The sequence below is a fragment of the Natator depressus genome, chromosome 2, assembly GCF_965152275.1.
Source record: "Natator depressus isolate rNatDep1 chromosome 2, rNatDep2.hap1, whole genome shotgun sequence".
NCBI lineage: Eukaryota > Metazoa > Chordata > Testudines > Cheloniidae > Natator > Natator depressus.
The window spans coordinates 23,923,145-23,950,167 of NC_134235.1; the positions used below are offsets into that span (position 1 = coordinate 23,923,145).

At 39.6% G+C, this 27,023-nt stretch overlaps 1 protein-coding gene across 2 annotated transcripts in view; it reads right to left on the bottom strand.

The window, feature by feature from the left end:
• MTBP (MDM2 binding protein) overlaps positions 1-27,023 on the bottom strand; it is a 59,287-nt gene that overhangs the window by 2,390 nt on the left and 29,874 nt on the right. The window contains exons 14-20 of one of the 2 annotated variants that reach the window (XM_074943900.1): positions 26,178-26,342; positions 24,594-24,687; positions 22,997-23,152; positions 8,918-9,013; positions 6,600-6,866; positions 5,079-5,328; positions 2,165-2,278 (exon numbers count right to left, since the gene is read on the bottom strand). In XM_074943900.1, the coding sequence (XP_074800001.1) occupies positions 2,165-2,278; positions 5,079-5,328; positions 6,600-6,866; positions 8,918-9,013; positions 22,997-23,152; positions 24,594-24,687; positions 26,178-26,342 (1,142 nt within the window). The remainder of the gene's footprint in view (positions 1-2,164; positions 2,279-5,078; positions 5,329-6,599; positions 6,867-8,917; positions 9,014-22,996; positions 23,153-24,593; positions 24,688-26,177; positions 26,343-27,023) is intronic. The other variant, XM_074943901.1, reaches the window with a different exon arrangement.

The window sequence follows — 27,023 nt, forward strand, 5'->3', positions numbered from 1 at the left end:
TTACTGCTCTCTTGTAACAAAGGGCAGAGCTCCAAAATAAATGTGACCAGGGGAGGTGAAATTGTGAGAGAGATCAGTCCCGGAAAGGAAAACCACCACCTTTTCTATTTTGGAGTCTGACCCCTCCCAGATGGCATGTAGCAAGCAGGTAGGAACGTAGTAGAAAGGGGAAAAGAGAACTACACTTGTATATTTCCTACACCCTTTAAGGGGAAAATATGGCCTTACCCCCAGTGGCAAACACACAATGCCACAGCACTCGTGTGGCTCTACTGCAGATGTGGGGAAGAATTCAGCGGACCCAAGCACATTTGAGGAGACCCAAGCATGTTTCACAAGTGAAACATAACTCTCTGCATTCAAATGGGCTTTTTAAGGGGTAAGGCCATCAGATTTACAATTACATAGGTCCAGCAGCTACTCCTCCCTTCAGTGTCCTGTGTGGGAAGGAGAGGACCCTATACCCCATCCATCACCTCTCCATAGTCTACAGCCCACTCATCCAGGCTGTTGGTTAAGGACAGAATTTTCCCCTTACTACTCTGTTCCCTAAACCTCTAGGGTAACATTTTCAAAAGTGCCTATGTAATCTAGGAGCCTAAACCACACTGACTTTGAAAGTCACTTAGGCACTTTTGAAAATTTTACCCCAATTACTTCTGAAAACTGAGGGTAGCTGAAAACAGAAGGCTGCCTGGTGAAAAGTGCTGGATTGCCGTGGAGTTCTACAGAAAGTTCACAGGCACTTTGCTGAGCAATGCCATGGAATCTACAGTTCCAGCTACTCGCACAAATTCTCTTCCTTTTCAGCCAATAGCTTTGGAACGGCTGAGAAAGGAAGGACATTACAGCAAGAAGTGAAGATTACAGACTCAGCATGAAGTTTATTGACATCTCCCTCTTCACCTTGTAATCAATGGGCTTTGTCCAGAACAATGAATGTGCTCTTCATTGTCACAAGGGAAACATAATGGTCTCCTAAAGCTTTGTATAAGTGAGGGCAAGTTTTTGAAACCTCTGCAATCAATGTTTAGATTAGATTCTAAAAAGGGAAAGAAAAATACATAAAGTGCTAGAGACAGACTGATTATTACTGCAAGTCAAGTCAAGAGAGGGCTTTTGATGATAAAACAGCATCTTTACCTGTCTCCAGACTGATGATCGGCCCTGCTATCCATTGAGGGAATCCAAATATAAAGTACAAAATAACTGCAGCACAGTATAAGGCATTGATAAGACTACTTTTGAAAGTAAGGGCATGTTCAACAGGTATAAATAGCAGTGCATTTACACATCAGATTGGTGTAAATTGGTAGGGTAATCTGCATCCATTAAATGCCCAAACAGGTGTGCAAAGCATGTGCAATGTATACATAGAGGTGACAGAAGGGGTCCTACATCATCTTCTTGGTTGTTTTTCTTGCTCTCTCTCATTGTTCTGTCTCCTCAAGATATGTTACTCCTACACAACATTAACTCAGTGCAAGTTACTCTACTTTACCACAGGCACCCAATTACACACTGGGAAAATGGGCCTAATTTACATCACTGAAATTTCCATATCTTAGAACAGGTCAACATTTGGCCCAGTTCACTTGTCTTGTTGGAGAGGGCAGATGAATTATGAAGAGCAAGCCTTGCTAACCTTTCTTGTGTAGAATAGAAACAACAGATGTCATGGGTGATTGTGATTTACAACCAGTGGTTGCGATTTACAACAGTAGCTCCAGCTCTGTTGATTTACACTTGTTGACAGCTAACATTTTATTTTCTCAACACCATCACTAGGAAATAGGGATACTGTGAAGTCTGGACCTCACAGAATCAGATTTACCAGTTACATGCAGGGTGATCGGATTCTTGTTCAGTTTTATAATTTTGCTTGCCCTGCATCTTGGAAGCACAAAACATGCGTTCATGTGTCCAACAGCAGACAAACTTAGCTCTGGATCCTCCATCACATGGTCGTGTAGAGCGATTTCCCTTTTACAAGTTTTCAGCAAACAGGATGCAAATAGAGCTAAAAATATATTTTTCAAAAAGTATAATATTTGGAGCTGTCGATCTCAATCATCATATCCCTTTAAACATGTTAATCCTGGATATAGTTTTGGTGGAGTAACTATGTACAATTGTGAGAGCAAGAGGGGGGGAAAAAAAGTACCTTTAAATAGAACTTGGATATCTCAAACAGACGCTGGCTGCATGATGCAAAGCATTTGTGGTTCTCTGCAATGCCGTGTTTCTTAAGTGTTTTAGCAACCACTTCTGTCAGCATCTTGGAGACAACACAGGCACACTTAGGAATTAGGATCAATTATCACCACGACAAGCTTTCCAATAGCCCCCTTTTAAAGAATAAACCCATACATAACTTCTTGCCCTTCTGCCCCAAAGATTAATTTTAGGGAGGCAGCTTGGTGACTTGAACGGAGTATGGGACTGGGAGACAGGAAATCTTCAGTTCTAGCCTTGACTCTGCCACTAGTTCATTTTGCAGCTTAGGGCAAAGTTATTTAACAGTTTCCATTTCCTTTATCTGGAAAATGAAGAGAATACCTACTTCACCTGAGTGCTGAGGATTAATTAACATTTACATAGTGCTTTGAAGATGGAACACTATGTATAGCTGCTAGGCATTATTTAAAATAAAGTGATCTATATTGTATTTTCCTGCTTCACATATCCATGAGGGTAATGGAAAATCCTCATTTTCATATTTTTCACAGATTCATAGGGTTTAAGGCCAGAAGGGACTATTAAATCTTCTAGTCTCACCCCCTGTACATCACAGGCCATTAAATTTCACACAGTTACCCCTGTGTGGAGCCCAACAACTTGTGTTTGAGAAAGGCATCCAGTCTTGACAACAAGATACGAAGAATCCACCACTTCCCATTAGTTTGTTCCAATAACTGACCACCCTCACTGTTGAACATTTGTGTCTTATTTCTAATTTGAATCGGACTGGCTTCAGTTTCCATCCACTGGTTCTTGCCTTTCTCTGCCAGATTAAAAAGCCCTTTAGTAGCCAATATTTTCTCTCCATGACAATACTTACATGTTGTAATCAGGTCTTTCAGTCTACTTTTTGACAAGCTAGACATATTGACCTCTTTAAGTTTCTCAATGTATGTCATTTTCTCCAGATCTCAAATAATTTTCTAGGCTCTTTTTGGCCTGTTCCCCACTTTTTCAACATGTTTCTTAAAACGGGGACACCAGACCTGTACACAGTATTCTAGTATCTATCTCACCAATGCCAAGATAAAATCACCTTCCTGCTCCTATTTGCTTCTCCCCTGTTCATACATCTAAGGACAGCATTAGCTCTTTTGCCACAACATCACACTGGGAGTTCAGGTTTCAGAGTAGCAGCCGTGTTAGTCTGTATCCGCAAAAAGAACAGGAGTACTTGTGGCACCTTAAGAGACTAACATTTATTTGAGCATAAGCCTGTCCACTATGACACTCAGATCCTTTTTGGAGTCACTGATGTATAGGATATGGTCCCCCATTCCATAGGCCTGCATTCCTTGTTTGTAGATGCAGAACTTTGCATTTGGTTGTATTAAAACACATTTTGATTGAATGGGCCCAGTTTACTAAGCAAATTTTAACAGCATTGATTTTATATATAGTTTCAAGTCATTAATGCAAAAGCTGAGTAATGCTGAGACTTAGACTAATCCCTGTGAAACCCACTGGAGACAGACACCCCCATTTGATGAGGATTCCCCACTGATGACTACTGTGAGCTCCTTCAGTTAGCTTGTTCTTAATGCATTTAATGTGGGCTCTATTCATATTGTATAGTGTTCATTTTTAAATTAGAATGTTGAGTGGTAGTAAGTGAAACACCTTACAGAAGTCCAAGTATATTACACTGTTATTACCTTTATCAACTAACCTTGCAATTTCATCAAAGAATGAAATCTGGTTTGTCCATTAAGACCTATTTTCCCTAAAACCATGCTGACTGGCCTTAATAATAACCCCATCCTTTATTTTTTATGTATTGAATTCCATATCAGGTTTTCCATTTACTTGCCTTGGATTGACGTCAGGCTAACCAGCCTATAGTTATCCAGGTCATCCATTGCTGATTTTGAATACTGGTACATTAGCACTCTTTCAGCACCTCAGTACTTTGCCTGCCCAGCTTCCCTTCTGGCAAACAGATTTGAGGGAGGCAAGGAGGCTGAGCGCCCCAGCTCTCTTCTTGCCCCACATCCTTGGCAGCCTAGTTATCTCTCTGGCAACTAAGAGGTAGGGGAAGCGATGGAAAACTGGGGTGCTCACCCTTCAGCAGTCAGCTGGGAAGGCTTGTCAATTTCATTTTCTGCAGGCAGAAAGCCAAAAGGCTACATTTTGGTTCTTCCAAGATGGAATTTTCCTGGAAATCCCTTTCTGTGAAAAATTCCATGTTTTTAACTTTTCATTGCCATTTGGGATGAAAAAAAATTTTTTTTCCAGAGTAAAATTTTTTCACAGGAACAGCTTTCCATTTCCAGATGGCTCTAGATACAAGCACATCATCCTGCTTCTTTCCAAATACAGAAGAGAAATATTTACTGAACACTTCTTCCTTTTCTCCATCTTTAACAATAACACTATCTCCTTCTACTAACTGGCCTATATCATTGCTAGGATTTTTGTTCCTGATATTCCCCACCCCAAAATCTTGTTATTGTTCTTAACTCTGCCAACCACGGACCCTTCCCCGATATCTGGCTTCCCTTATCAATTTTCTATATTTCATAACTTCTAATTTATATTCATTTCTATTTCCCCTTTTTCACATCTGTTATCTATTGCTGTTTGTCTCTTTCTCTTTCTTTGTTTCTTGGGCACTCTACTGTGTGTACTAAGTTCTTTTCTGACAGTCCTGCAAGCCTTACTTATGCAAAACTTCTCTTGATTTCTACAAATTTCCCTTGAGCAGAACTAAATAATAAAGATTTGGGGACTGGTCCCGTGTTTTGAAAGAGGCTAAAAATGGGGAATCTTATCTTTTGGGAAGGGGCAGGTATCAGGGGGGCGGGGGGAGACAAATATAAATATATAGATATATTTACCCGTATATGTTTCTGAGATCTTGATTCCTTAACTGGCTTTGAAGTTTCTGACTCTTGCACACATCTCTGACTTGCTGGGCCAGCCTCTGCAGTTACTTTGCTGGTCTGACCACTAGGCTGCTTAACAGATGCAGATTTTAGAGACAATGATCTGCCTGGCTGTTGTCTTATGACACCTACTGAATGGTGACCCACACTACTTCCGCTTGCCTGAGACAGGAGAGAATCTGTGCTTTCAGTTTTTATTAGTCTGGAGGAAAAAAATTTAAAAAAATCAGATAAGTGTTTATCGTCTTGCTGGTTCTGTCTCAACTATAAATGGCTACTATAACTGCTTAAAATATTAAAGATATGCAGTACATTCAAACAAATGGAGGCTGAAAATGGTGAGCAGTGACAAACTATTAACAGAATTTCTTTCCTACTAAGTGAGGAAGACTCTCTTCCCTTACCTACTAATGATTTGTTCTCCGACAGTTAAACCAGAACAGAGTGAAGGAGTCTTTTGTATAGCAGATGCTACAGAAAAACCAGAGTTTGGAACAAATCACAGAGGAGGACAGAGGAGACGCATGCAAATTAAAGGTGGACACAAAAACTGCAGGAATTTCTTCCCTCTGCCCCCATCCCAATTGAAAAAACATCCTTGTTTGACACATTCTCCCATGTGGAGCCTCTCCCTGTTAAGCCAGTAAAAATGAAGACGAATAGGCCTGCCAAGTCACCAAGTCCAGTGTTTTATTCTTCTCATGAATCTAAACCAAGACAGGGTCAAGAAGAGAATGCTTGAAACTCCTAAGGTAAAGGCTCAATCCAGTGAAATGGAGAACAATCACAATTCCACTTCTTACTATTTATACAGAACACCAGAATCTAGCAGCGTCTTTGCTGAGGAAGTATATTAAAATCCCCACTGGACACAATCCCTGCTTGAAGAGCAGGTGTGCGACAACAAGAGTGTAACTAACAATTGGGAGGACAGGATGGGAAGAATTACAGTAATAAGATCACACAATTGTTCAGCTGCGGCATATGCACTCGCTGATGATTTTACATTGATGCAAATGATATAAAAATGCTTCTTGTGGGGGATTCTAAAAAACTGGGTTTTTTAAAGGATTTGAATGAGGAGAGGGTGAGGGCTGGGTGAACTGGAACTTCAGTGGGTCTTCTCTACTTAAACTGTGAGCTCTATTGGCCGTGGTCTGTATTATTCCAGGTTTGTACAGTCACCAGCACAATGTGCTGAGGGCTCTCAGTGCTATTGCAAAACAAATAACAATTTCAGTGTCTACTAAGCGCATTTTGGCACCTCTCAAGAGGCACTCAGCACCTTGCAGGATGCAGCCCTCAATTTCTTAAATTAAAATGCCTTAGGTTTATGGTTTTAATGCATCTAATATAGTCAATGGGAGGTCACACTTGAGAAACAGCAAACTGATAGAAGAGGGATTAAACATTTAAATAGACAGATGCTTTAAAAAAAAATCTTAATTTTTTAAATTTTACTTAGTGCATTACCTCTTGTTGGAATGAAAGCAATCAAAGTCTTTTGATCTGCGTTTTCGCCTTGATGCTTCTGTTCTGAGTTCACTTTGTAAAGATTCCCCATCTGGGACACTTCCAGGCTCTGACAAAACTGCAGGAGATGGAAGAGGGCTCAAGACACATGGTACAGGACAGCACTCTTTAGTACACGTAGTCTGCGTTTCATAGCGAATTAGACGAGTCTGAAGTTCAGCAAATTTCACATCTCTCTCTAAAGCTTTTCTGTTATCTAGACAGTATCTAAAATTGAAATAGGAAAAAAAAAAACACCACAAAACCAATGACCATTGTAACAGAGCTGGGGAATTTTTTCCCATTAGAAAAACTGAATAACCATGTTTAAATTTAACTATGGAAATGTCTGCAGTGCCTCTTTACTTGAATTGCTAGGTTGCCCTTGACAACTGCGTTGAATGACCTAACAAACTAGCTTACATGAGAGACACTCTCATGCATTCTGCTACATTCAAGTCAACAAGATGAAGCTGGGTTACATATTTAATAGGGGCCAAATCCCACTATCCTTACTCGATTCTCTCTCAGGTAAAATTTCCATTCAAGTCCACAGAAAGTTTACTTGAATTATTGAATGCAGGATTTGGCATTATGGAAGTCTTGTTTCTCCCTTTAGCACATACTGGGATGTTGACAATAGAGCGTGTTTCTCTTATAATCAGGCTCTTGTTAAATATTTAAAGTTATCAATCCCTTTGCTTTATATTTTATTGAAAGCTTCCTGCCATGTGACAGACATTTGCATTCTAGTAATGCATTAAGCTACGTGACTTTCAGATACAAGAAGGATTGTATTAGAATCTAGATAGTATAGATCTCATAGAGAAACCATCTCCACCCACATCAGGTACTCTTTTTCAGAGTGCAAGGATTAAGATTAGGGGCAAGAAAAATCATGTTCAAGCAAAATTGGCAACACAACCTGAGCAGTATACTTCAGTTCCTTTCCTCGAACCCTTTTTACTCACCTCCTCCAAACTCAGTATTTTAAGTGAGCTCTCAGACTTTTATGAAAGTCTATTTCTATCTACTCTATCTCAGGTATTTCTAGGGAGCCCATCACTCTGTTAACTAGGTCCATGTTATTCTTTCTCCTCCTCTCACCCACACCTCAAGTGCTCTTCTTGAAGACATCCATAAAGCGCCAATAAGGGTGATAAAATTATACCACATAAATCTATAGTGCTAAATCACTGAAATTTGGTCATCAGATTAGGATGCAAAACTGATGGTTTATTGTTTAGCCCTTTCCTGTATTTTAGGATGTTTATTCTTCCTAAGAGATGTATAAAGTCACATGTGTAAAAAAACAAAAAAACAAAAAAAATGGGGTTTTGTGCTGAGGTGCAGGGCTGTGTGTGTTTGGAGTCATTGTGCGTGCAGTTTGTTTTGTTGGGTGGGTGGTTGTGTTGACTTGTGTGTGAAATTTTTGCATGCAAATAATCTGTAGAGGAAGGGTGATGTGTTCTCATAGCTAATTCAACCAAATTGCCAAGAACACTTGGCATGGCACAGATTCGTACTGTAGCTGTACACCACACAGGTGTAATCTGTAAAGTCAACATGGCTGAGAATTTAAAATTGGACAGTAACAGACTGTGATGATTCAACCTGGTGATGTTCTGAACAAGAAGAGCTTTCAACCATGCTTGCAGCTGTTTGTCGTTTCATACTGATTCAACAGACATGCTAAACTTCAGAGTGACACACACACTGACATTCCTGGAATATTATATAGATACATACAGCAATCTTTACCACAAATTTCATTTACATTAAAAATATTGTTATAAACATATCTCATGACTATTCAGCTGAAAATGTCTATGATTTGATTTGAAGTAAAACCATATTTTAATTTAGACATTTAACTATGCAAATAAAGCATGTCTTTCAGAAGCTACAGGCCTGAATATAGATGCAGCAAAGTTAAAGCAGTACAACTTGTGTGTGTATAGACAAGCCCAAAGTCACATTCTTCATGATCATCAAGGAGACAGGAGTACAGCACTTGATACCAGTCCAGAAAGTGAGGGTAAAGAAAACAGAAGAGGTTGTGGGTTTCTGGTTCTTTTGGGGTGGGGTGTGGAGGGAACCAAAAACATGTTATGTTCAGGACTAAAACCATTTAGTAACTGTCCGAAACATATTTGTAAATCTACTTCTCTATAAATAGTATCCAGGTTGCATAAAGTGGGTCTCACCTATAACTTGGGTTTTATGCTAGATGACAGTGTTGAGAAAACAATCACATCAAGCAGTGCAAGGAAACTTACTCAAGCCCATGATAATGGCACCCAGCTGCTTTTTCAAAAGACAGACCTCCCAGCTTCAGTGGAGTAAGCTCTGGTGTCAGAAGAAAAGCATTTTCACTAAAAGAAAAGAGTATGTATTTTAAATTAGATCTATACGTTAGTATCAAAATTGCCATTTGGTTTAGTGAGCACTTTGATTGAAGCCCAATACGAAGCTGTGTATTGCGATCTCTAACACTGTAACTGACCTGTGCGTAAGAGTCACTAAATTAAAAAGCTATTTCAAAGGTTAGTACTGCAAGCACAGCCAACTACAAATTAAAACCTTTTTCTGGGCAGACTAGATGCTACACTGTACGTACAAAAGCTTACAAATGGAAAAGAATTACGTTAGGAATTCATGTACATTTATATCTACCTTCTAATGCAGTACAAACTATGGACAGGCAACCTACTGCTACCAATGCACAACCTTCAAGTATGAAACTGATCTGCTGGTATGCAAATATCAATTGAAAATACAGGAAACTATTATAATGACTTGTGAGATATTTCCTCATTAAGAATATGCAATGTGAAAACATTTCACGTTAGTATATTGCAAAATGTTGATATTTGACATTTTTACCTCAGACTAAATAGCTTCAGCATTTCTGAAAAAATACGTTTGACCACGCAAAACCAATACAAATATCTTTTAATATGTTGTCATTTTGTAGCTTTGACCAATCACCACCATATTAAGATGCTGAAATTAACTTAAACGGTAAAAACTAGTCAGTCATGTTGCAGCTCATCATAACTGATGCAGAATCCATGATAGTGTACTATATCAACTGAACTGTGAGCCCCAAACTCATGGTGCAGCTCTGCAGCAAGGCTTATGTGCAACGGTGTGATAATTTTGGAACTGTTAAATACTACGCACTCTGCAATTGAGAGGCACCTTCTTTGAATGTCTTCTGAAGGATGACACTATTGCTGGCTGAATTATATTTCTCTGTACTTGTCAACCAAAGGACAAACTCGTGTACCAACTGGAGCACAAAAGTAGCTGACCTCTGTATACTACAATCACCGGGCTTTGGATAATATTCTGAGGATTTCACTGTGGCTATTTCTGACCGAAGGACTGAAGTGGCATTATACAAAACCACATGTTCATCAGGCTCAGTCACCAGAGCAACATCCACAAATCATATGGATGACTTAAGTTCCTTCTTCAGATTACCCCTGTCAGAGGACCCTCACAAGCCATCTCCTGAGTGAATATCCAAAGCTATGAAAGAAAGAAGTGGACTAGCAAGAAGTACTGAAGACAAAATCCACAAGCCAATCCTTGCCTCTGCAATGAAGAGGGATGAATGTTACAGTTCTTACCAATCATGTCATCAACAACATGACAAACCCATTTGCTTCTGAATCACATCCAAAGGTGCTTATCAACGTATCTACGGGACTGCATGTAACATCAGATGTACAAGAGTCTCTACTGAAAATAGTAGATGTTGGTGAAGAACAAGCAGAGTGATTTCTGAGCAGCGCAATTGATTCTGATGGGACATGTAACTTCTTCAGCCCAGTCAAGAAAACTGGAATCAAAACATTTGCTGACATGGCCAAAAATATAAATTTAGCAAGGGAGGGACAATCACAGCTATCAGTCCAGAAACTGTTTTCCACAGAGCCCTGTCCTTAGCAAGATTCAGAGATGATGTTTCAATGGCAACTCTTCTTAGTCTCCCACAGGACCTGTGCTTAAGTCCCTCTTCCATGCCAAAGGAACAATGAGAAGAACAAACGAAGCTGAATTAGGGCATCAGCTGGAATCTCAAGCTGAAAGAATCCATGAGCTAAAAGGCACAACAAAGAAACCACAGTGTACATCAGAGATGCCACGACTGACATACCTGGAACATTCCCGAAGGCAGCACAAAAAGTTATTGATTGTTCTGGAGAGACCAGATACAAAACCTTTTAGGTTGTGTGAGCAGCTGAAAAGACAGCTGCTAGAAGTCCTTATCAAGAGGTCAGACACCTGGTGGGCGAAGGCAGAAGGTAAGAATGAGGTGGAATGCAAACCAGAGACATGGTTCCCTCTCCTTCTCCCTAGCACAGCTGAATATGGTTAGCATTGAGAGAAGTGACTGTTACAGTGAGTTCTTTGCCCTGTGGCTCCCAGTTAGGAGATAGTCTTCTGTCTGTGAGACTTGGCATTTACTCCCCATACACCCCCAAGGATTTCCCCCAAACCAGAGAGGAAATGGGGTTGTGAGGACAGTAAAAGAGCATAAACTTGGGGTGGGCAGGATAATGGATAGGGGAAAGGGAGCTTATACTGGAGGGAATAGATGTGATACTTAAAATATGGGTCCCTCTAATATTTACTCCACTCTACTCTGGTGTGTTTAAACCCCTCTCCTCTAGTATGCAAGACTACAGTGGGATAGCCTGTCTCTCAAGACATTAAAATTAAATCATTGCAAGCTGAGGCAGACTGGAAGAAAGCCTGATAACATTAATCAATGTGAAATTTTAAATCACTTTCCAAGAAGCACTGTCTAGCTTTTTATGTATCTGTTTTGCACAGCAGAACACATATTTAGTTCATGGTACATCAAACTATCAAACCTATGAACATTCTAGGATCTGATACTTGTGTACATGAGAACATAATTAGATACCCAATTCGTGTATGTTTACTATAGTACAATCATTTTCTATGCAGTCAGTTATAATGCTATATGACAAACATTTATAATATGTTTCAGTAAATTAGTATTCCAAGTAGAGCATGCTACTATAATAACAGAGGTCATTATAAAATAAACAGGAATGTACATGAATGCTAAGATTCCAAGTTTATATCCAAGACAGCTTAGTAATTAATTTTTTTAGAAGAAAAATAGTTCAGAGAATATTTTAGCCAATAGCTAACCTCTACATAAACTGTTTGACAACTTAATATAACAACACTGCATGGAAATTTTAGATTGTAAGATCTTTAAGGCACAACCCACTTGTTCCTATGTATCTGTACACTGTTCAGCACAATGATCCCATTCCTGACTGGATCCTTTGAGTGCTATGGTAAAATAAATATTAAAACAACAGTGAGGGGTTTAAACATTGTAGAAATATTGGTAAGCCTACACCTGATTCTGTATATATAATCAGGATACAGATCACCAAGTCATCACAGTGAAGAGAGCTTTCTAGACGACATGAAACCTCCACGCGCCTTGTGAGATTCATTACTTTTAATCTTAAGAGCTGCTTTACGGGCAACACAATTTTCTATAACTATTTATAGTTTTATTCACACAATATAGAGGGATGTAGTTATAAAAATCAGTGGACTGAACAAATGTTTACTCCTCTTAAGAGAGGTACATAAATCTACATTAATATGAGAGTTTCAGTAGATGTTTAGATCTAAACTATTTGTATATTCTAACAGCAAGTGACTAGAATCACAATGCCCCCAGTATCACAGAGTCAACTCTATGCATTAAGAGTATTCTCCTGTAATATGCCAAGATAGCAAAGATAATTAGGAGGGGAAGACCATCAGGGAACAAGGGGAAGAGGTATACCGAAGAGGTGACTGGGAGAAACAAAGCAGGCTAGTGAACAGGAAGAGAGTAGGATGCAGCCATGAACCAGTAGAAGACCAGATGTAGAGGCAACATATCTGTATGACATTACTTTTGTATGCTGCTGTTATGGTGCTGTTCTGTGCATGTACCCTTCATCTCCATGCTGCTCCATATCTTCTGGAGGGGAACAGTGCTACACTTTACATTCAAAAGTAGGGAGTTTAAAATAAAAAGTATGATAGAATGATTCAGGTTTATAGGAAAACATCTCTGTTAAATTTTAATGAAGTAGCTTGTGGTTTTTACTGGTTATTGGAAACCTATCAGTTTTTAAAAGAGCAAGCAAAACCTAAAAGAACAGGAATCCTATTTATTTTTAAAGGGAGTTTCAAAGTGCTCTTTTATGCTAACGTAGTTAAAATAAATACTCTGTTTACCACAGAGGACCTCTGCTGCTGCTTTGTGTTTGTGTTTCATGAGAGTTTAATCAGCAACAGCTCCATGGGGTACTGTCTCTATGACTAGTAGCATGGACGGCTGGAGCTCCTGTGCCATGATAATGTTTAGTGAGGACTAGTGATGCACCAACACAGTTAAGGCTGCTACTCCCTCCTCCCCCCTTTTTTTAATTAACAAAAGCAAACCAATTAAATTGTATTTTAATAGCAGTGGGGGAAATGTGCAGGCTGAAGAGTGCCAAACATAAATAAAAAGTATGCTCCTGCTGTCCCTATGGGGGCATGACTCCCATTGAATTCAATGGAGGTTGAGAGTGCTCTTGTTCAGGACAATTATGATTCATATAAAAAAAGCAAAGAGTTATATGCTGCCTAACGAAAATGTAAAATATGCGCATCATTCCTGTTCTTGCATTCTTCTTCTTCTTCTTCAATACATAGAGCAAGATTAACCCAAATTTAAACTGGAAAAGAATAGAGCAATTGTTTACATGAAAAAGCAAATATGGGAAGTCTTTGGGCCAATTTTGAAAATTTGGCAACTTCAGCCAGGTACCTAAATGAGAGCTGAGCTTCTTTCTCGGTGGCAGTTCGGCAGCGACGCTTCTTGCCACTGCCGTGTCTCGGCGGCAGGGTGTCTGGCGCCCGCCACAGTCTTCTGGGAATAGGAATATGCTATTCCCACAGATAGATTGGGGGCAACTGGGCTAGTGATTTTTTTGAAAGCTGCGTTTATATGTTAATTTATCATCTCTATTGCAAACGCACTATAGAAATCAGTAATGTTTCAGAATGATCATAGTTTGTCTGTAATAAGAAACAGACAGCTATGACAAAGATTCATCCCCGCAGTATCTTAAAAGAAAAGGAAGTTATGCACTGGAAAGAAAAGGCTGCCTTGGCCATACTGTAGTTCTCTCACCTACTTTCATATGTGGGGAACCTACACTTTTTTAAAATGCTAAAGGTATTAGCCATTATACATAAATAATTTTTTCCTGATATTCTCCTTTGTCAGTGTAAATGCTCCTATAAGTTTCTCTTCTTTTCAATATCTCCCATGCCTCTATGAACTCGCTATCACTTCTTCATGGTTACTTTCAATCTGAGCAAAGTTCTTCCAGTAATTAGGTGATTAGAGCTGAATAAAATATTTCAAATTGGGTCTTAAATTTTTAACTTATGTCCAAATGTCTGACGATTTTTACCTCTCATCTCGACATATACACTTCATAGCAGTTGGGTTATCTCCACGGATTGTATTCAGTATCACCCAAGTATTTTCCTGAGCTTTAAGTTTTTATGTTCTCAACTTGAGAGTTCTATTTAGTTTATAGATGGCCTTTCACTGAACTACATAAGTTACTTATCCCAGAGGCAAGAAGTTGCTTCCTCCCCAATCTGTGACATTTTACTGAAGATCCTATTAAGTATTCAGTAATACCAACTTCATCTCTCATTGAGTTTCATTGTCTTGTCTCTCAGTAGCCCCTACAGTCTTTCCAGCATGTTTGTACAGAAGCATATGTTGTTTATCATTACTTTCCTTCGTATTAAACTTTCAAGGTTTGGGGGTTTTTTTAAGCTTGTAAATAGAAATTCTTTCAATATTAAATTATGCCCTGAACTTCATATCTAGCCACATAGCAGGAATAAAATATCCAACAAGGACACACAACCTGTGTATACCCATTAAGTTTTCACTGCAAACTGGCATCAGAATTCTATATTCATATCCTGAAGGACATCCCAGTGCAATAATCAAGCAGGCATCTTGAGATGAAGCAAAGCTTAAAAGATGGGAACTACTTTGCAATTTTCTGAGCCATACACAACTATAAATCCACCTTCGAGCCAGTTCATCTGCCTGGCACAGAGTCCCAAAGCCAGAGGGCATCTGAGGAGGAAAAGGTTTCCTCAGTTGGAAAGTCAGCAAGCCCTATACACACACAAAGTACACATAGGTAGGAAAAAAAGCCTTTCATGATTGAAGCTGTGTATACTGCAATGCAATTCAATAAGAAACACACAAAATTTTTTAATTTAAACCTAGATGGGAGAAGATTTTGTGTATATATATATATATATATAAAAATAAATAAAAGAATTAATAAGTAAATTCCAGTTACATTCGTTTTTTTGAGTTCTATTATTTTCACACCCATGGTTGCCCACACCGATCCACTCCATACCTCCATCTGTCTCATTTTCTCCTAATACAGGAAAGAATGTAAATATTGGAGAAGTTCATGGAGGCAGTGGGGCCCTGTGGACAGGGCACAGGACAGGAAAACAGGAAATATGGGTTCTATTCTTGGCTCATCCACTAACTTTGCTCTCTGTGACCGTGAGCAACTCACAACCTCTCCCTAAATCAGTTCATCATCTGAGATGACACTTACCTACTTTGCATGCACTCAGACCTATGGATGAGCAGCATTTTGTAAGTACTAGCTACCACAGGAGGACTGGGTAAACTTCAAACCATTCCTGCCACTTGCATTTCCTGCATAAGGTTTTGCTGCACTGTGCTCCAAGAGAGAGAAAAGTTTAGTGATTAGAGCTAGAACTGGTCAGTAATTTTCCAATTAACTGTTCTTTTGTTGGAAAAATACCAATTTGTCAAAACCAAAAGAGTTTACAGAAAGGGTCAGTTGTGATGGTTGTCACGACTCAAATAAGTTTTGCCATTTTCAAAATGAAAAGTTTTGTTTGTTGTTCCATTATCTCCATTTTACAGATGAGGAATTGATGACAGAATAGAGGAGAAAGAAAAGGAGGGGGGAAAGGGGGAAACAAGAGAAAAAGAAGACACGAGAAAACTAAAGAGGAAGAAAAATCTAAGCTAAAATGTTAAATATGTACTTATTCACCTATTAGTTTTGTTTCTGTTTTTTTAAAGCTAGAATGTGCTGCATGGTGGAGACTTGATAGTCTTGGTAAAGCAAGAGCACAGAACTGCCTGGTCAGCTAGTCAAATTCAATCCTTATTGGTGGCGGCAAAAGCTCATTATGATCGGATGGCTGGTCATCAGTGAATGTGAAACAAAGCCATTCAGTGCAGCTCTTAGCAGGCAATAGCCTGATCCAACTCCTCAGAGTCACCAGACTTCTATTCACTTCAGTGGATCAGGTCAGCCCCCAGTGTCCAAAACTTCAAACAACATTTACAAATGCCACCTTTGTTGACCATCTCAGCAGAAAAGCCCGTGTCACTGCTCACCCAGATCAAGACTCAAGCACACTGGCATGGTGATACAGGAAAGCTTGGTGTGGACAGAGGTTCTCAGTCAATCTTGCATGTTTCACATTTTAAACAAATTGAGGGTGGCGGGAGAGGGTGTTTTGGAAAATCTCCACTGCTGTGCCTCCACTCTCTCTCTCTCTTTGGGACTGAATGGGATGGGGATAATCAGTATATGCCATTATCAGATCTTTCATCCCTCTGGCCAAGAAGCTTAGCCAGTCCTGCTCTAGTATCTTAGACCTCTTGCATTTGTTTTGCACTTCCCACAGTTACCCAAATTCTCTTGTAATGCTCTAAGATTTTCTAGTTACGGTAAAAGCACTTCAAGACAAAGTTTGATCACAACCCTTTGGATTCTACAACTTATTACTACGAGTGAGCTGGAGCAAAATCCCTTCAAATTCAGGGTTTATTGAAGTGTGATTCAAAGCAAGCCATTCAAACGAATCAAAATACTCCATGGCTATAAAGCAACTCTGGAGGTTTCTCAAAATTGGTGATTAAAAGAACTCTTGTAATGAACAAATTATTCACTTCTCTCTCACACACACTTAATTGGAATGACGCAGTTTTATTTGTAATTTAGCCAAGATCCTGGAGACATCTGCATTGATTAACTAAAAATTTTGTAAAAGTCTCTCATTGTTATGGCTAGTCTTTGTTTTAAATTGTCTACCACTTGTGTGCAATCAGCACATCTTTAAATTAGTTTCCTGAATACAGCAGTTCTAAAACTGCTTTTCCAGCAGTTTACCCCAATGCCACAGAACACTCTGCTTTCATAAACAATTTTATAATGTTATACATGGTGACAGCTATGACAATTTCCTGCCATATCCTTGGGAGACCTTACTGACCCCCTCTCCCCCATTTGTTAAATAAATGGTGTATGTATTATTATGGGCCAGGATTGTACGTAACCTCTCAAGGGATGGGGCCGGGAGGGGTGGGGAGAAGATGTGACAGATGGGGATTCAAAAGACTATACTGAACAATGTGCAAGACAAGAATGGACTACTGGAACAAAAATGTGTTAAGTGGTTTTCCTGAGACATATCTAGTGGGAAGTTATTGCAAATTCCCTACCTCCGATTATGCAAAAACCCAGCCTTTGGAAGCTATGCCCTGAGGAGTGAGCCATTGTCTGCTGGTCACCTGTTACATGAGGACAAGATCAAAAGCCCAAGCTATATAAAGGAAAAGACTATTAATTTCATTGAGTGACCCCTAGTTCTTGTGTTACATGAAGGGCTAAATAACACTTCCATATTCACTTTCTCCACACCATTCATGATTTTATAGACCTCCATCATATCCCCCCACCCCTTCGTCATCCCTTTTCTAAACTGAACAGTCCCAGTCTTTTTAATCTCTCCTCATATGGAAGCTGTTCCATACCCCTAATCATTTTCGTTGTCATCTTGCACCTTTTCCAATTCTAATATATCTTTTTTGTGATCGGGAGAGCAGAACTGCACGCAGTATTCAAGGTGTGAGCATATCATGCATTTATATAGTGGCATTATGATATTTTCTGTCTTATTATCTATTGCTTTCCTAATGATTCCTAACATACTGTTAGCTTTCTTGACTATTGCTGCACATTGAGCAGAAGTTTTCAGAGAACAATCCATGATGACTCCTGAATGGTAACAGCTAATTTAGACCCCACCATTCTGTATGTATAGTTGGGATTCTTTTTTCCAATGTGCATTACTTTGCACTTGTCAGCATCGAATTTCATCTGCAATCTTGTCATCCAGTCGCCCAGTTTAGTGAGAACCCTTTGTAGCTCTTCACAGTCAGCAGTGGACTTAACTATCTTGAGTAATTTTGTATCATCTGTAAATTTTGCTACCCTACTGTTCATCACTTTTTCTAGTTCATTTATGAATATATTGAATAACACAGGTCCCAGTACAGATCCTTGGGGGACCCATCCATTGTGAAAATTGACCATTTATTCCTACTCTTTGTTTCCTGTCTTTTAACCAGTTACTGATCTATGAGAGAACCTTCCCTCTTATCCCATGATTGCTTACTTTACTTAAGAGCCTTTGGTAAGGGATCTTGTGAAAAGTTTTCTGAAAGTCCCAGTACACTGTATCAAGTGAATCACCCTTTTCCATACTTGACCACACTGTCAGAGTTCTAATAGATCGGTGAAGCATGACTGCCCTTTACAAAAGCTGTGGTGACTCTTCCCCCTCATACTGAGTTCTTTTATGTATTTGATAACCCTCAGTGTGGGTCATCACTTGTCTGTAGCTGTAAGGGAAAGAATTAAAGCTCACTGGACAGCTTCTGAAGACCCTCTCAGTTTCTAGATGCTTTCAAAGTTAGTCCAGAGTCAAAAGGGGCTATCAAACAAAGAACAAATTCCTCATCTTACATCACCACCTTGCTTAAAAAAAAGTGTATATTTTATATATAAAAAATATACACTTTTAAAATGTGTATACACACACACACACACACACACACACACACACGACAAGAAACAAAACAAGAAAAAGTTCTCTGCAGTAGTTAAAATTAACCATAAAGATAGCAGATCTTGCTTAATGAATTTTCAGGGAGGGCTGGATCTGTGGACTATCCATCCAAAAAAAGGAAAATTTTCAGATAAGTAGCCACAGGTCTCCCCGTCTCTCTCAAGGCGAAGTCCACAGATCCTCAGGGCAGGATTTTCTCAGCAGTGACAAAATTCATAGGGAGGCAACAAAATACCATCACTGAGAAAAAGGATTCCCATACTCTACGGAATCACCATAGTATGCAGTACCCAATTGCCAAAGGCTAAATTGGCTGAAGACCAAGTATTTATCTTGTAAAACTTCGTAAATGTACGCAGGGATAGCCAACAGATTTCCACATAAATGGCCTGTCCCTTCTCACATTGTGATGCCACACTGTTTGTACTGTGAGAGTTCTTGTACTCACTGGAGGATTGCATCTTTTTGCTCTATATTCCTCAGCAATGCACCACTATATCCACCATGAGACTGATGATGTGTAGGTCTTAACAGCTCTTTTCCTTGGATGAAACAAGATCAGCAAACCTGTTTTTCTTAAGCTCTCAACTCTCTTCAGATAAATCTTTAAAGCTCACCTTACATCCAACAAATGCAATACTTTCTCCTTTGGGCGAGGAGGAGGTGAACAAAAAGGAAGATAATCTCTTGTGCTCACATTCACTTGTGAGTAAAGTTTTCCAAAACTACTTTATCACTGTGGAAGATGCAACAGAATGGATCACTTGAAAAAGCTCCCAACTCGGACACCCTTGTTGCCGAAGTGATAGTGACCCAAACGGTTGTTTTGATAGATACAGTGAAACCAATTTCAAAGGTTCAAAAAAACACCTATGGTAAGGCACTGAGCACAATTTTCAAATCCCAACTCAGAGCTGTATGCACCTTAGAGGATGCAATAGCTGAACTGCTCTAATTAAGTGACAAAATGTCTGTATGATAGGAACAGGAAGACTTTCTGGATACACTCAAAATTGCTGACAGTGCAGAAACGTGCACTTTCAAGATATTAGCCCGCAACCTGAGATCAGAACCATCTTGTAAAAATTCCACAACATAAGACACTTTGGCTATATGATGCTGAATATGTCTCACTCTGCACCAAGCTTTGAACTTAGACCAAATCCTTTGCCAACACAATTCAGACAAGACAGAAAAGTAACCCTTTTGTTTCAAAAATTTATTTTCAAATGCCAGACCGCTAGATGTAATTTGCTTGGATCTTGATGAAGAACTAGTCCCTGGGATAACAAACCTGGCCCCAGATTCAGGAAAAATGGTGGCTACACTGACATGTTCATCAGGTTGGGAAACAAAGGCCACCTGGGCCAATAGGGAGCCACTAAGATCACTTCTGCTTCCTCCTTCCTGATTTTCTGTATTGCTGTGGTGATGATGGGCACTGGGGGAAAAGCATAAAGTAATCCCTTTTAGCATTTGAGCAGCCGGGTATCTATGCTTAGGGCTTCTGGCTTTCTCCTCCTTGAAAAGTACTGGAGAGCTTTTTAGTTTGCCTTGGATACAAAAAGATCCAGAATCACAATTTGGAAAATGTCAGTAATCAATCAGAAGACTTCACTGTGAAGACTCCACTCTTCCTGCCTGATTTTCCTTCCATTCAGCCAAGCATCTTTGTATTGCTAGTGCCCTTGATACGCAAGACCCTGATAATAGAGGAGCGTCCGCTCACTGTATCAATAATGCTGCTTCCTTCTGTAGATCCCTTCATCTCAAACCCCCGATGGTTTACATATGCCACCACTGATTTACTGTCCCTCATTATAAGGTTATGATCTTTCAGCAATGCGGGGCCCAGCTGTTGAAGAGCATGCTTCATTGCCCTCAATACTCCAAATGCTAATGCTTTTTCTTTTGCTGCAAGAAACATCATGTCCGTTGAGTCACTGACTTCTTGAAGAATGCTCCCAAATCCTTCCAGATTCATGTCTGTTGTTATGACATATCTCTCTCTGCCACGTCAATCCCTACCTGCAACCTCTCCACACTCATCCACCAATTCATGGATTTCAAGTGATGGAATGTTCACTTTCCAGGATAGGGGGGGGGGGAAAAAAATCAGAAAATGGCAGGGAAGGGGCAGCAGGAAGCCCTGGAAAATCCTCATGTGCATTCTTGCCCACGGCATTATTCCTATGCAGGACACAAGCATCCCTAGAACACTCAAAGTGCTTACGGATATCCTCAAGAGCAGTCACTGATCTGATCATCAGACCTCTCCTCACTGCAGTCAGGGATTGTTTCTAGTGTTGAAATTTGCATTGTGGGAACTCTGGTCTCTTCACTTTCTGGATTTAGACTTGTTCCATCTGCTTTTGCTGTAGCCAAAAAAGCATACTTAGGCCTGTAAGGCAGCCAGCTATTCCTTTTCCCAGATTTGGAATTAGAAATGTTCTGTAAGGACTGATTTGCTTTATCTGAGGACTTCACCACCACTTGATCAAATGGCTCCCCAAATAATTGACCTGAAATATTTAGAAGCCACTAACATGATTTGGCCTGTCATTGGATCCCTTAGTCAGCCAAGCAGTGCTAAAATAATTGCCAGATGGCACAGCCCTTTTTGCTCTGCTTTTACATGCTCTGGAAGGGGTACAGAGCAGGAGGAACACTGCCTTAGTCCACTCTTCTTTGGGCCCTTCTCCGCCATCCTCCTAGCCTATTACATGAGCACTGGGGGCAGGAAGGGGGAGGTTGCTGTCATAACTCCAGAGAGGAGACAAAGTGCCTCTTCAAGCCCCCCCACCCGTTTTTTAGGGAATCCAATATGTCCAAATTAGACCAAATGCTATCCAAATGACTTATTAACAAAAGTTCTCTCTCACACATTAGATGCTGGATTTTACCGCTCTGCCAGTAGCTACAGGAGGCAGAATAAAACTGATGGGATCTTCCGAAGGTGGGGGCTACTCCCTCATCAGCCCTCCAATCAGATCTGATTCTGCCCCCTATATACAGGCAGATGACAACTCACACTGAGGATCTGTGGATCAGAGAGAATTAAATGTTTGCAATGCACTTGAAATAAGTGAAGTGCCATTTAAATCAGTCTTGCAAAATTCTACTTGCCTATTCTTTTGGGGAAAGTAATTTGTTCGGAGTAAATATTTTTCTCTTTACCAGTCATTATGGTACAGAGCGGACACGTAGATTTTTGTACTTGAGCTGGTATATTCTTATAACAATTCTGCAGTGATAATGATGCAAGCGCCGAGTATCAGTATCCTTTTGTGAGCTGAATTGTGTTTAAAAGGGAGCGAGGGGTGGGAACACAGAGTAACTCAAATGAATGTACAACACCACGTTCCATGGAGAAAACAGGTTTAATTATCAAGCTCCAATATTGATCTGACCTCTCCACTCATTGTCTCAGTCACTCTTGACTTGATTTTTACCAAACACTGTGGTTTCCAATCACCACTTTGGCTCTTCTTCACCGATACCCAGTTGCCTCCCACCCTTGTCTTGTCATTTGTTCTGCATCAGATTTGATGATCCTCCCATACAAGACTCTTTATAATATTGCCCCCACTGATATCTTTGCTCTCATGTGCCCCCTTCATGTGCCTTCTGCCCCATCACTGTCCATGAGGCAGCTGACTCCAGTGATCAGGGGCTGCCTAGGACTCAGGAGATTTGGTTTCTAATCCCGACTCTGCCACTGGCCTGCTGTGTGACTGTAGGCAGGTCACTTCACCTCTCTGTGCCTTTGCTTCCCCATCTGTAAACTGGGCAGGATTTTTCCCTTTTCCTTTGTAAAGTGCTTTGGAGTCTATGCAAGAAGAGTGCTATATATGAGCTAAGTATTATCTTGTATGGCTCCCATCATTATAGTCCTCACAGGTTTTTCACCTTGCTTCCCCCTTTCTCGCCTCCACCCACACTATGATGCTGTCCCCTACAAATGGTACAGTCTCCCTGTTCCTATCCACCAAGTGCTCTCTGTCAGATGCTAGGAAACGTGTGGCTCTGACCCATCTGCAAGGGATAAGATTTAAAACCCCTCATATTTTCAACTGCAATGGAAAAGCTACTTAGGTTAATCATTGGTGTTTATTTGGGACAGCTCTGACATAGTCAAAGCCTACTCTCCATCATCACCAACAATATAAATGATCATTTACACAACTGTGAGCAGGAGATTCTGAGGGCCAAATTCATTCCCAGCAATGGAGTCGTCAGTAGTGCCTGCTTACATCAGTTCTGAATTTGGCCCTGAGGTTTTGTGCATTCTGAGAGCTTACCTCTTTTGAATTTGTAATGGCTGAAGATCCCCAATAGGTAACCCCTCTGGAGTGAAATATTTCAGTAGCTCTTTAGCATCCAGCAATGTCAGAGATTCCCTCTGACCATCTTTATGGCCCAGTAATTGCTCAGAGGAATGCGCCAACATAGAAATTCTGGAGAAAAAAACAAACAAACAATAAAGTAACTCTGTCCTGCCAAGAGGCACTGTTAGTTTGGAGCAATTAAAAATGGTTTATCTCCAGTGTAACACTACTGGAATTAGCATTTCAAAATATTTATTGAAAACCTCATAATAAAATGGTTTCAATGCCAAGGCTCTACCAGTCTTCCCAATATAAATCATCATCAAGATTTTACAGTTTAGTTGAGAAATTTAACACTGGGATGGAAAGCAGACATTCATATTCTCCAGCCTGTGAGCAAATTTTATATATTTGAAGATTAATTTAATTCTCATGAAAGAGAGATTTATAGCATAGTTAAAGGTAAGAACTAAAAGGAAAGTATTGTACAACCTGCCCCTCATAATTCTTTCAATGCACCTAATTCAAGGACAGCAAACTGTCTCCTCTTCTAATACTGAGAACCTTTGCCATACTACTTTAGGAAGAGTAAAATTCACCAATGGGAAATATGATAAAATAAATGTATTTCATCTAGGACTTGAGCGACATTCACTGAATCTAAGAGATGGAAAGGTCCTTGAGATACCTGTCAAAAGCTATGATTAGCAGAAAGACAATCTTATCTGTTTTGAGAGGCAAGGACAGCGTTTCGAAAAAGGCACAAGAAAGCATAGATCTAAGCTGAGGCTGCAAGTGAGACATTCCTCCCAACACCCTGATGTAGGCCAGGCCACCCTGGGACTTTGTAAATTGAAAGAAAAAAAGCAACCCATGATAATTCAAATTGATTGTACGCTTATCCAGTAAAATGTTAAAGATCCACAATAGAACAAAGACCTAGAAAAAGCAATTGGGAGTTAGGGTGAAATGAAACAAATTCTAAGAATGAGTTAAATACCTCATTACTTGAGGCCGTAAAAGACCCAAAGGAGCAGCATTTGAACCCAAGTCTAAATAATGAACATTTTTCAAACCTCTGTTAATTCTCTTATGCTTTTAAAATGTTATGACCCTGGCTCTAAATGAAGCAACACAAAAAGATTAATGGTGTGTCTATATTGGGACATAGCGGCAAAAACTGCTCCACTATGTTTACATTACAGCTTGTGCCACTGGCTGCGCAAATTTGACGCCGTTATGCACCAGTTCCTAGTGTGGATATGACCTTTATCTTTTACTCACCCAATGGCGCCTAGTGGAACTTCACAAACTTAGAGCTGTGCTCTATCAAAAGGCTACATAACAACACTCACTCATAAATACTGAAACACCTCTGCAATACCTTTTCAAAATGGCAGTGGATCAGGGACCCAGTTTCAGTCTTACATAAATTTCCCTTCTCTCCTCAGTTCTGCAGGACCCTTAAACATATTTTATGAGATTTACAAAACCTCTGTCAGCATTCACAGATCTTGTAGAATGATCTTTAATGTCATCTGTTTAAAAAATACACAGTATTTACCATTACCTCATTTTTTGTTTAATTTTTTCAAAATTTTCCAAGTTCTGAAGAACATTTCTTTCTGGCCACTCCAAAGGATTGGGCCCTATTAATTCAGATTCTGAGAGAAAAAAAAACAGAGTTAGATTAATACAAAGCTATTACTGTCAGCTGACACTTAATAAATGGGATGCCATTTATCTTCAATCAAAAGAGCCGGGTTTATTAGTACTAACAGGAGGATACTCAAACTGTGGCTCTAGAGCCTCTTGGCAAGTCTTTAAGGCACCAAGAGAGGCTGTCATAGAATACATGGCTCTAACTGAACATCCATATGCTCTGCTTTGTGGAGGGAAATACAGAGCCATTCACAGTAGCACACTCCACATTGCCAGGCACATCTAGGGCAGCATGAAGAGTACTGAGGAAATGTACCAGGTCATGAAGATTCTTCCCAGTGGTCAAGAAAGGAAGAAAGAGAGAGCACACAGTAATAAATTGAGTCCCCAAATAATCCTGGGGACTCAATCCTGAGACTGATATTTTCATCATCATGTTGTAGCAATACACATTGAGTTGTAATGAGGAAAGGTTATGGTGCAGACATGGTAAAACAGTGTTCGGATAGCACATGGCAATCACACTGGAGTTATCTGTGGTCTACAAAGAAGATATTACCTAAATATATGATGCTGGCAACACTACTCGATAAATAATTCAAAAAGGGAACATCTTGTTCAGTTTTATACTGACTAGGAAATCCTGCACATTTGTGTGTGGTGTGTTTAGTGGTTGCTTCTAGAGAAGTCTCCACACATACAAAAAAATGTCACAGTCCCTATCTGCATGTGTTAAAATCATTACTCACGAAGATGATGTACTGTATTCAGCATATTACTGCTGTGGGCCTAAATCATTGCTGCTTGCAAACAATTTTCTGACTGAAGAGATATGTGTTCGGTATGCCACAGGTAAATAGCAGCTGTGAACCTGGAAAGGCTTTTTATTAAAGTTGTGATACGATATGGTAAGTGCTGGGTCTTCTGTAGAATAATCTTGCTATTCTAGTACTATGCCCACTAATCCCAGATGTATGCACTTATTCTTCCATGTGAATTAAACAGATGAATTAATGGGGTAAAAATATAAAAAAGGCTACTTGGATAGAATACCGCCATAGTTCTTCAATGAAAGTGTGAAAAAAACCAAAAACAAAGGTGATATAAAAAAAAACTGTACTACTTCTCACACATGAACAGTTTTGTAGTGAAGTTGGACAAGAACATCTTAAAAACATGATAAGATGCACATTCATTCAATGAAGAGCTTTCAGTATCATACAGAAATCATAGTATCATTGTCAGCAATACCCAAAAAGATGTAAATAGTCCAGTGGTGAGAATAATTGTTATATGAATGTACAAATTGTTATATGAATGTACAATAAATATTATGGATTTCCCACTTTCTTCTCTCTCTGGATTAATTCCTTTAACATTCATTTTAATGTAACTGAAATATGTGAATAAGAAGTCTTGTTTGCAGATACTTTTCCAAAAAGCAAAACAAACGCAATAAAATAGTGGTGAATTTTCTAATACAGATGCCTACCACTAGTCATTGTGTAGGGGCTAGTTTTGTTGATTGCTTTGTGCAGAATAGTTTTTGGAAGGCTGGTGTCATACAACTCTAAAAAACGTTCCCTAGTAAGTGTTAACAGGGTTTTGAGCTCATCAGCAGAAACTGTTGAAGGTTGCTTGCCTGATTCCCGCCTCTCTGCAAAACAATAAGAAAAAGGGGAAAAAATTACTGTTCAAGCTGCTAAGCAATTAGGAAAGATTGGACCCTGGTTGGGAGAGAATTTAGTTGACAAGACATGCAATACTGTATACTTTAGGGACGTGTTACTAGTTTATTCCATTAGCACATGTGGAACATTGGGAAGGCTGAAGTTCAGAGATCATTTTCACAAGTGCTTTTTATGACTAAAGTTACCTTCAGTCTATTGACATCCTGTTAACTGCAAACCATTTACATTATGATCGGGCTATTAAAACTGCAGTCTCTCCAAGGTACGTTTTCATTTAATTAAATCTGCTCGATCAATGAAACTAGATTAAATATCAAGGGACAAACAAAATGTTCCTTGCTCACCCAAAGTTGAGGCACTTAAAGAGAAAAACCTTTCAGTCCAGTTTACAATGATACACCCACTTACAACAAACATGAATCTCTAATAGACGTTCAGCCTCCACCATTAAAAAATAAAAGAGAGAGAGGCAGAGAGAGAGAAAGAAACACTACTGGAGATTAACAGAAAGAACTACAAAGTAGTGGAGTACTGAATCCCCACAATAGTCTCTTTCTGAAATCATCTTTTCAGGAATAAAACCTGGTTGCTCTCCACAACATATTTACGAAACAGACTCAAACACCAAAATAAAAATCAGCGCTTTT